Source organism: Lissotriton vulgaris, chromosome 8 (genome assembly GCF_964263255.1).
Source record: "Lissotriton vulgaris chromosome 8, aLisVul1.2, whole genome shotgun sequence".
NCBI lineage: Eukaryota > Metazoa > Chordata > Amphibia > Caudata > Salamandridae > Lissotriton > Lissotriton vulgaris.
The window spans coordinates 1,217,795,462-1,217,813,206 of record NC_141696.1 but is presented as its reverse complement, the minus strand read 5'-3'; the positions used below and the strand labels follow the sequence as shown (position 1 = coordinate 1,217,813,206).

Genomic DNA, 17,745 nt, shown 5'->3' with positions numbered 1-17,745 from the left:
GGCTGCAATAAAAAAAAATTCTTGCATTAATAAAAAGTAATCACAGACATGGATTGTGGTCTGCTGACCTCAGCAGACCACCATCCCTGTGATGGCTGTGGTTCCTAGTGAGTCGCAAACTGTGATTTGCCTAATCAATATTCATGAGGTAAGCCGATTTGCGACCCACAAGGAATTCCTAAATGAACGCCATCAGTTTCATACATTAGGAATACCAATTTCCTAATTGCGATTCGGAGAGAATTGCACTCAGGAAAGCGGTATTCCTAATGTTTGTACATCTGGCCCCTAATGTCCACCAAACGAGTCTAACTATCAATAGTGCAGCAGGTGCAGTGCACCGGAGCCCGTGGCAGTCTTACTACACTACAAATTGCTGAATTTAACACTTGATTAGTTCTCTTCTGCACAGCATGTTACCCCTACACGTTCCCAGAGCATTTGTCAGAGAACAGCGGTTTGAAGTGGCTTTTGAATGACATAGGTGCTTTGTAAGCAGTGTTTCTCATAACTCGTTTTATTGGCCCATCCTGATGTGTGACTTGTTGTAATGTTTGCCCATACTGCTAAACGTTTTTGTTTGTTTTGGTAATTAGATATTTGAGGCTAAGTAATGATAAACCGAGGTCTGATTGTCAAGAACATGAATACTAGAAAAAAAAAGGATATTAACATCATTCTTTCAGATTTAACCATCTGCCCATCCATGAATTAACATAATTACTGTCCGATGTTTACAGAAAGTATGCTTCAATCCAAAATAAACAATACCTAGGCAGCTTTTATTTCGACTTTCTTTTTTGGAAGCTGTGTCTTTAAAATGCAATCCAAATATGTTTGCACTTTGTAAAACGTGTTCCAGTCTTTCATTATCAGCACCGCGTTTTAATCTGCTCTTCAGAGACCAGAGATAGGAATCTGAAAAGTGGGAATTGATATAAATATTTATTCTACTCAGCTGCTAAACCTGAGGATGCGAGTCATCCATCATGGCCGGGGGGTGTAATTGTGCAGTTGTCAACAATTAAGAGGACATAAACAGTTGATGAATGTGCTGCTGAATTAAAGTGTTCCCAAGGACAGGCTGAAATTATAAACTGAATCATTTAAAGGGATATTACAAAGGAGCGTTATAATTAAAACAAAGCGTGGGTAATGGAATGTAAAATTGCATATAATCTCAAAGCAACAATGATGGGATTTTATTGTATTACATTTTGAAGCGGAGAACAAGAGAGCTAAGGATGTTTTATAGGAAATTTCGAGTCAACAGGTTTTCCAGAAATATGTTTTTTAATTGGACAACTTAAACAAATGGCTTGTACTAGTTGAGACTCGAATTAAAGTGGAAATTAAAATGACTTAGTTGAACTTGTAGAATCTCAGTCTCCTTGCACGAGTTTTTGAGCCTGCTCCTTAGCTTTTAACGTAAATAATTACAATTCCTTTTTGAAATTTGGTATAAAATGAAATAAACCATTAGCCTGATTCACGGACGGGTTGTAATAGAAAGCGTGCCAAAATAGTGGCAGATTCCCTGGCGGGATTTCTAAGAGCCATTGATATGGCCTGGCGGCCATATGTACAAACCATTTTACTGTCGGAAACGGCCCAATTCTCAAAATCGGGGCGTTTGCAACAGCAGAATGGTTTTCCAAGTGTACAAGCATCCAAACTGTGATTCTCCAGAATCGCAGTTGTCGTGTAGAAATCTCTATTTTGGTTGGAGCATGTTTAGGGCGTCCCTACCAAATAGCGATTCCCAGTGTTATGTATCAAGGTTTTGCGACCAAAATGCAGTCACAAAACCTTGATATATTACCTCCAACTCAAAGTTGGTGGTAATGAATTAGCAAATTGGAATGGGGTACTGTGCAACTTAACCAGTTACGGAAGAGCAACCTCCCGATGTAGGAAGATTAGTTGGTCACCAACTGTAGTGAACTTACCTCCGTGAAAGACGCCCAAGTATATGTGACATTACACTTACTAACAGGTAAGTAAAAGGTCCCTAACATATTGGAAAACAACTCAAGTATGTTTTGGAGGCTAAACATGTGATGATAATTCCACTTTTAAGGTATGCATTTTCAGTTCCTGGAATGTCTAGGGTTGGTGGTTAGACTTCCACAGTTGACCACTAATTATGGTAGGGTTTTCACAAGTGTTTCACCAAAGACTATTACTTTGATAGAGAAACCTCCACTGCTGTTGCAGGTAACACTAAAGGCGGTGGATTTTCAAATCTCATTGTGTCAGACAATTACACACAGATAGAAAGGGAAGGTTGTCTCTCTGTGGCCAATCAGGCCGTAGGTGTCAAGAAATTGTTTAGGTTTTGCTGGTGTTGCTCTTTCAAAATTGGCCATTGCCGTTCTTGTGACTTAAGGTTTTCCCATGTGAAAACGGCTGCTGGTTTCTAACCTGCTGGTTTGGGGTTTTTACTCTCTGAGGGACAATTGATAGAGGGCCATATGTATGAAAATGTCCATTTGCGATTCTCAAATAGCGTTTTTTTTTTGCTAATCGCTATTTGAGAATCACAAAATGCTATGTATGTAGGATTTGCAATAAATTTTGCGAATCCTACATATTCCTTAATTGCGAATCGGAAATTGCAATTTGCAATTAAGGAATACCTCCCCATTCATTCCGATGGGGCCCAGAGGTCCATAGGAATGAATGGGAAGACATTCTCAATTTGCGATTCTCAATTAGAGAATCGCAAATTGAGAATGCAATTTCAAGGGTGCCAGGGTGTCAAAAGGACATCCTGTTGCACCCCTGAAATGAGCATGGGTGCAGATGTGGCGCACATACATCCCCTAAGGGGATGTATGTGAGTCACATGGCACTTTGAAAAATTAAAAAAAGTGCATTTTTCAAAGAAATTGCAAATTACCACCAACTTGAAGTTGATGTTAATTTGCGATTCCTTAAGTCCAAATTGCACTTTTTCTGTGCTTCTTACATTGCATTTAAGGAAGTGCAATTTGCGATTCCTTAAATGCAATAGCAAAATAGGGAATCCCAAACTTTGCGATTACTTATTTTGCGAGGGGTGTTTTGTGTCATACATTGGACACTGCTAATTTGCGATCGCAAACGCCGAAATTCAGCGAATTTCGGCGTTTGATATCGCAAAATTGCCTTCATACATATGGCTCATAGTTCACAACAGGGCTTCATTAAGGGCCTCAGGCCACATATCTGCTTCTATGACATCTTCCCTATTCATCATCCTCAAGCTTGTATATCCTGTTCATTGGTTGTCATGGAATAGCAATAGAAGATATACATCCATTTTGAACCTGGGTCAATATGAGGACCCTTTCTCCATCGGCGCTTTTATCCCAAAATTGCCAGTGCCTTGTTTGATGTTCCGAATTTCACCCAATGGAGATGGCAACCATCCACATACTTCTCAGAATGGGCCTTAAACTGTGGCTATAAATTTGTAGAAACCTGGATGGGATTCACTGGGCCATTGTTGAGGGGTTGCAGCTATTGTTTCTGGTCCTGCTCTATTACTTGTGTTTCCTGTTCCTATCTACTTGCATCTTTCGATTAGCTAGCACGCACCCGATCAGAACAAAAAGTGAAGGGAGCTTAGTGAACATGTTTATTTTATATATGTATATATGTTTTTTAATATTATTCTTTGAGGGCCCTAATCATTCCCCGGAGGTTCCCTCTCTCATCATATAATGGACACAAAACTAGAACCCTTAGGTCTCCATGCCGTCGCCATTAAATGTAAATCCGTATTTGTAAAGCGCAAACTACTCACCCTTATGGTTCTCAAGGCACTGGGGGCCGTTGTGGAAATTAAGTGAGCTATTGCCCAGAGTCACATAGTGCTGAGCTGCTGCCCCAGCTAGGGATCGAACTGTGAACCCTATGCTCCGAAGTCAGCTGCCCTGGACCCTGCACCACACCTCTCCATGAATACCCACCCAATCAAAAATGGATCTAAAAGACTCAAACACCAGCTCCTCAAAACCGGCCCTGAAACACTTATCTCAGACCCATATTTCTGCATCAACAAGGGGATTTTAACCAATGACCACATCTTTTAAACCAAAAAACGTGCAAAATGGAGAAATGTCGTTTATTCCATGCTTCGAATCAGACACCAAGAAAACACCTTATGGACTTACACTTTCTGTGTCTCCCTCGCCCTTCTGCAATGCGAACGTTACCATATACCTTTCCAACAAAGGTAAAATTCTAATACAACCCTCGAATGAGATCTTCCCTATCCTCAAGAAGGCGATAAACAATAAAAATTGTAATCCCCTCCTTTATCACCCTAGCTACCCTGATGACATTCTCACACCCCGCCCAACGTCCTTGGTTACTCCGTCAATCAGCCCACTCCCTACCATCAGCAACTGCTACCCCACCTACTTTACTAACCTAGCCACGCCAGAGTCCTCATCCCCGGCAAGGCTTAGGAATCAAGTGGAGAGTTGCCAGCCTATAGCACGTGCCTCCCCGGCCCCTTTATGGACAAACACAGATTCCTTCATCTCTGGACCCTTTGCCGCTCATTTGCTCAATCTCCCGTCCGTTGAACTCTTCTGAGAGGATCCCTCAGGTACGCCCACAGCTCCCCCTTATACCCTGAAGCTCTCTTCCTCGGAACTTATACCCCCCAACTTGATTAACCTCTTGCCACCCACATCATCCGTGCAGCCCATAAGCCCCCCTCCGTCTCCCCACCTCACCCATTTCCACATAAACAGGCCGTCTTCATGACCTCTCTGACTCACAAACAGATAGACCCAATAGTGTCTTGGTGAATTGGTCCAGCTCCCAAATAGGCATGTATCTCTCCCATGACCCGCACACCTGTCATCTTAGCTCAAAAAGTCTACCCTTACCCAATTCCTCCTCTCCCAGGAGACCGAATGCTGATCTAGCTGACAGTGACAACGACAACCTCCTACTCTCTTACTCCCACTCAATAGATACTAATAAGTCATTAATTACTAGGCTGCAAGCGGCCCACTCACAAAAAGTAACTTAAAAACAGTTATTTTGAAAATATCCATAATGGTCTCAAATTGCTCATAGAATTGAATAGCGAACATGAGAATTACTGGCACTTGCAACTGTGTGGTCATGTTGGTCTTCAGGTTAAAAAATAAATACAGTATTCAATAAAACCAATGACTGTCAGGGAGTACAATTGCATAGCAAAACACTGAAACCCTATTTGTCTCTAGAAAGTATGCATTAAATTAGTATAACTCACATGGGATTGTATGGAAACAGCTTTTTGTTGACTTGATCCACCTATGACATTGTACCATTAATGAACATGTTTTTCTTCCAGGTTGTTATGCCACGCCATGAAAGACCATATAGTGCGCGTGGCAAACGAAGCAGAGTTTATTTTGAACAGGCAGCGAGCAGAGGATGTGCATAAGCATGCAGAATTTGAGGTAAGGGGGCCAGTTGTTTAATTCCATATTCTCTTTGTATTGCTGGTAACCCATTGATTTCCTTTTTAACTGGAAGGTACTGGCAAGTGTTATCCCCTTTCAGGTAAATAAGACAGGAATAAATGTGGAAATCAGGGAACGTGCTTCATGTTTTTTAAAATCCAGCTGACTTAGATTCACTTGTTGCTGCCTGTCCATTAAGTTGAGGTAAATCAACTGCCTTAGGGACCCTCTTATAGGTGGCCCCAAATATAAGTTACTGCCTCTACATTAAGGTGGGGTAAATTAACAGCATTATGAACACCGTACTAGAGGGCATCAAATAAAAAGGAATGCTTACAAAATTACATTTTTCTCTGTGTGTGAGGTCTGCCCCAGTGGCAAGAATATTATTTAAAAGTCATTACAGTCCATTGAGGATTTTGTTTTGAGGTAGGTGAATTACAGAAAAAGGGTAAAATCCACCAAATGTGATGTCTTGGACGATATGCTATATGTCCAGCATTGTAGTGTAGTTCCTATATCCCTAATAGGCTCTGTGCATTGGAATAATATACACTATAGTTTTGACATAGGACTGAGGTCAGTATGTCTCTATTGAGTACATTAAACTTAATTACTTGTGTGTACCAGTTAACTCAGAGGTCACTAGAAACTTCTTGAATGAACAAGAAGGGATTAGTTTCTGACAACCGCATAAACGTGACAACTTTGTTTCCCTTAGAGTTGGATTATTCCGACTCTAAGGGAAACATCCAGGAGTTTATAGGGGGGCACAATTGGGTTGTAGCTGAAGGCACTGCAATTTTCTCTCAGTGGGTTAGTATGGTGTTCAGTGGGGAGAGGATGTGGCACTATGGCCAGAGCTGCTGAATATGGAACTGGGGAACCAGGCTCAGCCGTCATGCCTAGTCCATCAGACCACTCTCCTGAGGGAGCACATTCCCATGCTAGACCTTAGAAGGCCACGCCAGACCTTAGGAGCCCTGGTGTCTTAGCATCAGCAGGTTGGCCCTAGCAGTGGCAAGTGTGAGTTAACCTTGAAGGCCTGTCCACCACAATCCATACTGACGTTCACCTCCAGTCTTGCGGATAGGCGTACGAAGCAGCATACCCTAGAGCAACAGCGACTCTGTGAATGAGGTCTCAGGACCCTTGAGGCCAGTATTCCTCACCCATTGGTACCTCCATTGGCCTTGTTTTAGCAGTGGTAGTGCAACTCACCACGGATCGGCAATGCAGGATTTGCACGTGCACCAAACTAAGTTCGCAAACTTTACGGTCTCTCCGCTTCATGCACAAGCACTTTTAACACATGCTGCCTCCTTTGTGGCCAATGGAATTATGCAGCAATGGAGGACAAAATTATGTTGCAGTGTTAACTAAATTATACAGCAAAAAAGACTGTATCGTAATGCTGTACGTTTTCTGATACTTTATTATTTTGACATCTTTACACATATTAACAGTCTCTGCAAAGATTTTGCCTCATCTGTACCAGTGTAACATACAAATGCAGCAGTGAGAATGGTGACCAGTCAACCTTTGCAAAGGGCCCTCTCCTTTGCAGCAACACAAGTCACATTTTTTGTAACTTTTGATCTGTTTGAGCTACAAACACTTTTTTTGTTAAAAATCGTCAGATTATGCAGCAGATGATGTAATATGTGGCAAATATGGCAGAGCCTAATTATGTGGAAAACATTTGCAAACTAGGATATTTTGCCATTCATATTTGAACTGCTTTTGTGGAAAATTGGAGAAGTGCTGATGATAGAAACTGCATGGCTCAGAGACATATGGCTTGTGATTCCATTTTTAAGCTTGGGACATTCTGTGATTAGAAACGTATCCCAGTTTGTGAATGTATTTTAATGTCGATAACTCAAATTAAACCTTAAACATGGGTATCCATTGGTTGAATTAAATAATGTAATAAGCTGGAACTGGTCACTGAAATCCCAAACAAATACTAAAAACTGGGATGTTTTGCTCTTTCTGGCCACAGCTCTGGCTCCACTCACTGATCCATTCCTCTGGAAATTTCCGCCGTCTGATTCAAACTCCCACAGTTTCCCTACTTTTTTGTACCCCACTTCGACCACTGGAAACAACATACTGGGATCCTCCCTCCAAAAAGATAGCAATACTTCTCTCTGACAATTGCCAAAAAGCATGAAATGTGTACATGAAAACTTCCAGAACATGATTTCAAATTATAATTGCTAACTAGCTCGAGGCTTTTCTAATGGCCATATCCCGCGGGTCAACTTGGCCGGTAGAATACGGAGGACATTAAACACTACAAATACAAGAATTCTTGGGGAAGGAAGATCAGACCGAATAAAAGACAAGAAGCGATATGTTGGGGAGGGAGCAATCAGATTGTGCAAGAATTTGTAAAATTATATTTAGAGTCGAGTGTCTCACAGTTTGTGCAATAAGCCTCTCTGAATATCAGGGAGGGGATGTGGTATAACAGCCAAAACTGCCTACTTTGGAACTTTAGAACGAGGTTCAAGGCTCAGCGCCGGCTCAACAATTAATCTCCCCGTACCTACAAAAAATGAATAACTGTCATGCGTAATGTGATTGTCGTCAGGTAAAGCGCTCCAAAATCTTCGGGTTCTAGTAACTTTCAAGCACTAGAATTGCACGAGAGACTGTGAGTGACACTAGTGTGTGTGCAAAGGAGGTCTTGCTATGTAGCGCCTAAACAGAACCGTCTTCTAAGAGGAGTCACTGAGCTCCAGACAAATAGAATTCTCACATCCCTACCCCCAATGAAAATGAGGGGAGTAGAGCGGGTTTGGTCCTCTTAAATCCATCAGCATAAAGCTTTGCAATTGAGTTCTCTGCATTCTCGGTGTGAGCCGTTCTTTTTGCCAGATGCTTTGTTTAACTAACTTGCTTGGAGGGGTTTGTCTCTTCTCCCGTCGTTCATCTCTGCGACAAAGGTGGCCCAGCACCCAACCGCGTCTCTGTAGATGGTCTTTCAAAGACCTGTGAAGTGCTCGGGTGCGGCTGGCAGCTCCGTGCCTGCCAGGGAAGGTGTCTCAGCCCGGGCTGATACCTCTTAACCCTCTAAGGAGGGGAGACACCAGATTGCAGCAGAACAAAATGTACTAGTATTTTCCCATTTTTACAAATAAATACGGATAAAGGAAAACTTGTTTTCCGTCTGTATTTATAAGTAAATATCTGTAAAAACGGAAAACCGGGAGCCCTAATTAAAATACATACATAAATAACACCGGCTAAAATACTCATCTGGTGCTTCTAAAAAAAATCCTACCCCAGTGTACCTAACCTAAGTCTAGTACGAGGGAAGAAGTAGGTGCTGTTTTAGTCTGATTTAGTTCTGCAAAGTGTTGCCAAAAGTTTCTCTAGGTTCTAATCAGCTCCATACCTTAGAATAAGAGAGGTTGGTATCTCTTTCCTAGGACTTGATCTGTAACACCCCGCATGGCGAGTCAGAAACACTGGAACTGGATTCTCGGTGAGGAGGATGACAGCGTCTGGTCAGTGCGTCAGTTGGGGACTTGACTTCCTTCAGGACTTGCTGTGGCGAGCCGCGTCGTGCAAGTAGGTAGCCGAACCGCACGTGCCTTGCCATAGCAAGTGAAGGTATATTTATTCCATGAAGGTGTTTAGGAATGCCAGTATTGACGTAAAAGTCGGGCATAAGAAGGTCATGAATGAACCCCTAAGGAATAGATGTTCATGCATAATAAATGAGTTCTTGGAGAAATCAATATCCAAGCAAGGGGAAGTCGTAAAGGCTTAAGAGTCTGGTTTTCCAAGAACTCGTTGTGACGGATGTAAGTAGCCATGCCTGTATTTGGTTAGCATGGACAATGCCTGAATAAGGGCTGGATTTCTATGCCTAAATAAGGGCAATGTGAATTGTACCTATATAAGGGCATGAATCGGGAAATTCATACGGAATCTAAATTGACACACAACAGCATGTGGGCAAAGGTTATGTCTATTACCACTCGCTTGGTGATCAAAAGAATTAACCACTGGTGTAGGGTGTTGGACCTCTTCAAGTACAAAAACCTTAGGTAACGCAGTCACAACGACTTCATGATGTCATCAACAAATGTAATTTAATGTTGGATGCCTTTGTAAGGAATCTATAACTAATATATGTCTCTTACAGATATATTGTTACCGAAGGTAAGTAACATGTTCATTAGGCACGCCCTCAGTAGCCAGAGTAGCCACCTGGGGTACTCCCATGATTTTGAGATTTTGGAAATTTCAGATTCGATTTTATCCTATCTGGCAAGTAGGGGATCCAGATGGTCTTTGAGGGAGTCAGTAAATAATGTCAAGAAAGGGGCTCAAGTTGGCACATTTAGTACGTTTGTGGGAGTATGGGAACTATCATCTTGGACAAAAGAAGGTCCAGCATCCTGGTCATTAGATCTCTTGTTACTAATAAAGGGCACATTTTTGGTTTTATGATTGCATTTTGGAGCAGGGCTTGGGGCCAAATACTGACTCCTGCATTAACAAATCCAGGGCTGGCTCAAAATGTGGTGGGATTACTTCATTTGTAGGAGGTAGCAGGGCTGACTGCACAGCTGTAGATGGACCCAGTAACGTACTTGTGGTGAAAACTTTGGGAATCGGAAAGATCCAGAGACCACCGCCTCTCAATCATATCTATTTCTATAATAATGACACCAGCATTAACTAAAAAGTTGTCAGTGGAGGCAAATTTGGGCCCTTCAGATGGCCTAGCTGGTCTAAAGGTCGCAGACTTCATTTTACCCATTGTGCAAACCAAGAGGAGTGCCTCACAACAGTTGTGCAAGAGTGAAAATATAGGTGTGAAAAGCCCAAGAGGGTAATCCGACTGGAGTCTTTTAGGCACCTTATGGCACAGGTAAACAACAAAGGCTTGAACCCAACAGGTGACCAACAGCAACACAGCATCTCTGCCACTGCCTCACTTGAAGGACTATTGACCTCTTACCTCCTCCCCAGGCAGTTTGCCACCGCCTCCACCCAAAAGCTCAAGGAGCGCCCAGGTGTACTTCAGATAAGCCTCCAAGTGTTGTTTTTGGGTCCTCCGTTGTCCTTCGCTGACCAAAAAGGCGGCCTGTCAACAGATGGTCTGATTTCCTGCCAGGGGCCCAAAGAGCAAGAAAGGGGAGGTCTCATGGAGCTAATGCCTCTCCCAGTGCCCCACAGCCATGGACTCCCCTTAGCCACTTACGCACCCACTTGCACCAATACCACCTGCCTGCCATAGGCCCAAATTCACTCAAGTTCCCGCATGAGTTCGGCACAGAGGCGGTGGTAGCAGGTGATGGGGAGCACGACAGCGAACTGAAGGGAGTAGGAGGCTAAAGGGATCGAGCAAAGTTGTAATGCAGTTTTTCTGGGCAGCGAGACCCTCTGTAGCCACAAAGATATGTCTCAAGAGCAAGAAAATAACCCCCCCCCCCCAGCGATGGCAGTTATGTGGGTCCAGCATGTCTCCATCTCAGAGTGGTGTGACGTGGATCGGCAATTGACTTGCTGTCCTAGCCTGGAGGCCAGCAAGAGCACGGCAGAATCTCCATGGGGAGGAGAAATTAGAACTTAGATCAGATAACTGTTTTTGGTTTTTATCAGTTTTGGCCCTGGTGGATGGGGTCTAATACCCCCTCCCCAATAAAATATGCAAAAGGATGTCCGTGAGCCCTAGCCTTATCGGGGGGGGGGTTATATTACAGAAGTGCAAGAGTCCATGTTTTTTTCTGGCTCTGCTCAGTTGTGGTGTGAAATATACATACGTTTTAACCCTAATTTCTCAAAAACTACTGAACAGATTTGGCAGAAAGCTAGATCTTGCTCCTGAAAGTGTGTTTTTGTGATTTTGTTAAAGGTTGATCTATTGAAAACGAAGTTAATAACGGAAAAAAATATGTGGGCTGGTCTGTAGGTCATAGTTCATTCGTGCAAAATAAATTTATCGGTAAACTAATTACGCTTTGGGCATGTATATGTAAATTGAATTCTTTGAGCATTCCTAATCATTCAAAAAAAAAGTCGTTTGTTTCCACATAAGACATTTTTGTGAGAAAGCACTGTCCGTGAACGTGTGTTTTGGGCGGCTTGTGAGCTTCGGCTATCACTCTCGCGGCCCAGCTTCCAATCTTTGCAAATAATAAATAGCTGTACTTACCCCCCTGTCAAAATGGCGGCAGTCACCTCTGAGGCAAACGCGAGCGCGCGCCGTCTGCGGTTTGATGAGTTTCTTATCACAGCCAGGCAGCGCTCTTAAACCTACCATTTGATATACTAGTTTTCTTGCTCTTTGACCTTGGCAGAAAAAATGAAGACACCAAGATCTCTGTTGTTGTTCAGAAAACACCTAGCCTTTCCTTCATGCTGTCAGAGAGGCAGCAGGCGCCTTGCCCTGTGAGACCGCAGCAACATTATTAACAAAGGGATGCCGGCTATTGTGCGGTGAGATAAAAAAAAAAAACATATTTACAATTTAGTGTGTGTCAGAAGGAAGTTTTTATATTGCTTCGACAATAAATAACATTTCGTAATGTGTGGAGCGTCGTTCTGTAACCCGAGATGACAAAACCCGATTGAGTTATCTGCTGCTGGAAAAACATATTGATGTATAAGTGCTGTCAGAACTTGAGACAAAATGCGAATATTCAATTAAATTTCAGTTTCGGTTAGCAAATTGGATTTGGAATATTAGCTCGGCTCCCTAACGGCACAAAGGCCTCTAGGCTTTTGCTCTTTTCCACTAAGAATAAGGGAGGCCTGTGCGGATACGGGCCGCAGTGTTTTGTCAGAGCCCCGACACTCTGCTTTGGAGTATGCGTGTATTTTGTGGGTACTGGTGACTTTCACTTCATCGAAAATGCGCGTACAAAGGAAATGAAGCAGTGTTTTATTATTTTATTGAATGCTCGTTTGCCCTCTTCATATATATACAACGTGGACGTTTATATGTAAAAGATTGTGACATCATTCATTTGTCCTACAAATGAAGTGCTGAGATGGTGTTCTCTCTGCACAAGTTTATTCTCTTGAGGTATAACAAACAAGCCTGGCAAAGCCAGTAATCGCTGTTTGACCTGCTTGTCATGTGCAGCAGTGGCACAGAGTTGGACACACAGGAGGGAGCCCGCAGAGCAGACTGGGAAGGCCATAGGTGCAAAGTAGTCCTGCAGGCACTCAAGCAGGGGCAAGCACTTACGTGGAGACAGAAGTATATACAGAAAGAGCCCCTGGCATTAGCTGAGAGATGAGTACTCCGCGGAGATGAGAAATGACTGACAAAGTCCCCGTCCAATGACTAGGAGAGGTTGGTTGAAGAAAGCCAATGGCTGAAAGGGGCAGTTCCAAAGTTCACTGGATTTATATTGTTAGCAATAGGTCTGTATGACAGCTAATGCGTCAAACAGAAAAAAGGAGAAGCCTAATTAAATGTTTAAAGCTCTGGTAGTCTTTTCAAAGAAACAAATGGTCTGATTATGCAGGGCGTTGTTCCCTGCACGGTTTAAGGAATGTCACAATTCTAAATCTTGACAATTCTTCCATGTTGTTTGCACTTTTTAAGTGATGGGACTACTTTTGAATATGCGCAAACATTGTTTCACATCACTCCTCCCCCTAAGACTGTCCTTCGACAGTTATTTTGAGTGGCAGTCTGTCCTTTTGTTTGTTTCCATTCACGCCTTGTCCTACTTAATTACAAACATCAAATCACTGATTTATTGGCCAACATGGCAGCATGATGCTTTGAAGCAGTTTGTAACTCTTTGTGAAGCAGGCCGTATTGACCCACTGAAATCGAAATCCGAATTGATTCATTGTAATAGCAGAGTATATTTACGACGAGGCGTCAAGGAAACTGGAGACTTGAAGTGCCTTTCCACTTCCTCGTGCAATGCTTTATTATTCCCTAATTTGAGCAAGGCGTGCCTGAAATGTCGAAAATGAACAAATGAACCTGTGCCTGGCCTTGACACGTGGTCGCTACAGCCCCTCCCATCTCAATGAACGTCTCACTCCAATTGAAAAATATTTATTTGCTATCTGGCACTTTTCGCTCAATTGCAAAATGACTTCCATTTAAGCGTTTTAGTATTTATATATTATGTTTCACTGGAAGTGTTCTGTTTAGATACCACGCTCTAATCATCGTTCACTGTGGAAAGAGAGGTGGGTGATTTACTAGTCCAGACATGGCAGATTGCCCTTCGACTGCCACTTTTCTTTCTTCCAAAGCTTTATTTGAAGTGCAGCAGACAGTGCACTGTCTCATTTTCATATCAAGCCACGCGCTCATAAATTCTGTTTCATTTGTTCTTGAGGGGGAGACTAATTTTTGCGCTATTAGAGGGCTCTGTGAAATGGCATCTTTGCGGCCCACGTTCATTTTGACTTTAATTGTTCAGGAAAGAAAAATGGAAATTTAATTTCACATCCAATGAGCTGTTGAAATATGAACCTCATTAGAGAAGCGCCTCCTTGTGCTAATTGGCGCTTGGCTGTACAGAAAAAGGTAGTTTGCGTTAAAAATGAGTTAACCCTCTGTGGGATGCCAGAGTCTTTACCTCCACACCGCTTACGTGGCACATAGGATTCACTTTACTAGATAGAATAGCTTTTAGTAAAACATAAACATATTGCTTACTTTTCTTGTTTATTGAACATTGACAGTATTATTAATACAAGCTAAAATCACCCCACAACAAGCAACCCATTCCAATCCTGCATTTAATTGCATAGATATCTGACAAGGCAAAATTTCGTATAGAAATGTGATTCCTGCCTGCATGTTTCTTTGCTAAATGCTGTCTCATTTGTCCGCATCAATTCATGATTCAGTTCTATCCTGTTCGTTTGTTATGTTACGTTATACTAAATTATGCTATAGTATGGCCATGTTGCATTTTCGGCAGTTCAGTGACTTTCCACCTGGTTCAAGAGTTACCATCACAGAGCAAAGTCTGAATCAGTTTGTGATCATGGTTCACATCGATTGTACTTTAGGTAGGCGTTTAGGTCTTATTTATTCAACTGTTAGTGTAGTTTTTTGGTGTTTATGGCCAGGGGAGGAGGAACTTTTCACTTGGTTGCAGATCTTATGGCTGGGCAGACGTGTCCCTTCCAAAGCGGCTGTGGTGCATTCTGTTGGGGACAAAGACATACGACTACTTGCCATATCTGGGGCATGTTGGACGTATGTAAGTATTTGTCCCCAGTGTGTTCGGTTGGATGTTGGTGTTAACGGAGTTGCTTGTGACAAACACCACAAACTTGGTGATATGTTTTGGAAGTGGTTGCACTATTGTACATGGTATCCTTTCATATTTTCGCCCCCTGGGGTTTTTGCAAATGTCCTGATCAGTTTTTATATAGTGCTCGAGAATACTACTGAGCCTGGTGTTTACAGGGCCCAGTTTTTGGAAATGAAGGAACTGAGGTACAAGGAGATAAGGCAGTTTGCAAAGGACCATGGAAGTTACCGAAGTTACAAGATCATCAAATGTTACCGTCAAGGAGTTTCAAGATAGACCACAGCCTGTGTGCCCATGACCGCATACTATAAATACTGGATCCTGTGGCTGAAAGCCTGCAAAGAAAATTTAGAAACGTCTGGTTCTACTCACACTATGAAGGCAGAACCTGGGGCATTTACACCCTAGATATATGCGGGATGTCAGTATTGGCATCAGTTCCAGTTGTAAAGTAATGGATGGTCTTGTTTCCATTTAGGTACGGTCGGGAAAGCCTCCCAGATCAAGAATCATCCTAATAGAAAATGAGAATGTGCTTGCAGCTCTGTTCACTTGAAGGATTATTAATCTTCTTGGGTTCATTAGGTCTGCAGGTGTTTGGTTAATTCTCTCCTGTGCAGCTGGGTATGGACCTTTTGGAGGCATTTCTCAATAAGTCAAACAAAGGCATTAAGAGAAGGTTTGGTTTTGGTCAGACCAGCATCTTCAGCATTTATAGTATTCAGGTGTTTCTTCCGTGTGTATTCCAGTTGTGCAGTTGTTCACATCATACTCTTTCATCATTTTTCTCAACTTGAAAGTCAATAAGACTTTGCATTCAAGCAACTACGTAACTTATTTCTCACAGCCATGACTGATCTTTATATTAAAAAAAATTGGAGCAAAAAAAATGGCTGATCTTCAGATCAGCAAAACAAAAAGATGATGGATGGAATGTTGAACATTGTCAAACAATCACCCCGGTAACAGATCTGGGTTTAACCCATTGTGGTTTTGCTCGCCACACAATTCCAATTTGGACCCAGCCACTTGCAAATCAGCCTTGACACTGTTCCTCCAGATAAGCTCAGCTTTTCCGCACTTGCTCTGCCTTTAAATCTTCAGCAACAACAATCACAAGCAAGGGTGTATCCCCTCAGCAGCAAACCACCAGGCCACACTAGCCCACATAAAACGTTTGACATGTGGTTGCAAACAGAAAAGGCAGCATCCCCATATATAATATTCTATTGTACTGTGGTTCTTGCTGCCACCCCATCACACACATTGTGTGCCGCCCTGTAATAAGTTTGTGTGTTATCATTTAGGAGCACAACACTGCACAGCTTTCAAGATAAACACTAGACGTAAGTAAACTCTTTGCTTCTCTATCTTAATGTTTTCTTTGTCTGGTTTTGCAGTCTCAGTGTGCCCAGTATGCAGCTGACAGGAGAGAAGAGGAAAAGATGTGTGACCATCTTATCAGTGCTGCAAAGCACAGAGACCACGTTACAGCTAATCAGCTGAAGCAGAAAATTCTGAATATTCTGACAAATAAACATGGAGCATGGGGAGCAATCTCTCAAAGGTAAATTATATCTTAAGCATAATAATTAAGATTCTCTAATTTTATTAGCTGCTCCAACACGGAATTTTTTAGGAAGGCAGAAGTGCATACAGTTTCAAGTGTCTACATATTTTGCCTATACCAGTAATTGTACTTGTATAATGAAAAAAACAAGGAGAATTTGTTTTGACCACGTGTTTTTTCAGACGTGTTTTATTCTTCTGTCTTTCAGTTTTATGGTATTATTTTTTTTTTACATTCCAGTCTGTATTTAGCCACTTTTTTTGTGGTCATTTTATCTGTATCTATCCATATTTATTTTGGATTCCGTGAAAAAGCGAAGCTGAACCCAGTATATTTTCAAATTTATTTAACCGAAAAGTGCACACTCATACTTGAATGCCTGACCGGTTTCATTGATACGAACACCAACATGTGATAAATCAATGCACTTATATGAAAACATTCAAATTTTAGTATAAACGTTGTGCATATCTACTGAAGGTCAAGCCTCATTACTAAGTTTCCTTTCTTTTTAACCCCTTTACCTGTTAATCCACACAGCTATTAGTCTGGCATTCATGAGTGACAGCATTTAGAATTACTGATAAAACTACCTAATTTCCATTTTTATCCACATTTTACAGATAAATAAATGTATCTGTAAAAATCAATAAAAACAGAAAACCGTAAGCCTTATTTATAACTGAAGATGTTTAAGGACACCACATGCCAGCTACTAAAACTGGAGAATCCCTAGAACAAGTGGTAATGGCAGAGGAGCAAGAACACATCTGCTGACACTTCAAACTTGACTGACTGCTGAGAAAAGGGAAATTAGAGAGAGGGGCAGGAAAGCTAAGGAAACTGAGTCTAACGGAAGATTAGAGGGAGAGGGTGGCTGGTCTGGAAGAACTTTTCTCCATAACCGTTATTTTGATGTCCACATCGTTTGTATGCTAGAGGTAAGACCCAATGGGGTCCATTTGTAACTTGTCAAGTGGAAGTTACACAGTGAAAACCCACACAACTGTGAAAATAAGATAAATAACTTTGGTGTTGAGTCATAGTTGTACAAGCAAGAAACAGTAATGCACTGCATAACATCACAAGTTTGCGTATTGTTCCTGGTAATTCTTTAAATATATTTGAATGATCCATCATCAAATAAGCAACATCCATCCGTATATGCATGCCTATTCAAATTACTCATTGGGTGTATATATAAGATACTTTCTTTCCGAGATATTCACGTTCATGGCTTCAATGTAAAACTAGTTGGTTTCCATGTGTTGCAAAATATGTTCTTCTCTTCATGCTTAGATTCTGTTAATTTTACGAAATTCAGCCTTGATTTCTTCTAAAGTAACCTCCCATGCTAACAGATTTTCTGTAACTTCTTTGGAGTTTAAACGAACTCAGATAATCATTAAAAACGTGGGTGCTTTAGTGTCGGCATACATTGATATAATAGATG

At 41.8% G+C, this 17,745-nt stretch overlaps 1 protein-coding gene across 7 annotated transcripts in view; it reads left to right on the top strand.

Moving 5' to 3' along the window:
* Window positions 1-17,745, top strand: part of NBEA (neurobeachin) — a 1,820,918-nt gene that overhangs the window by 932,845 nt on the left and 870,328 nt on the right. For all 7 annotated transcript variants that reach the window (XM_086935110.1, XM_086935108.1, XM_086935109.1 and 4 more), the window contains 2 exons: window positions 5,342-5,450; window positions 16,123-16,289. In XM_086935110.1, coding sequence (XP_086791236.1) covers window positions 5,342-5,450; window positions 16,123-16,289 — 276 coding nt within the window. The remainder of the gene's footprint in view (window positions 1-5,341; window positions 5,451-16,122; window positions 16,290-17,745) is intronic.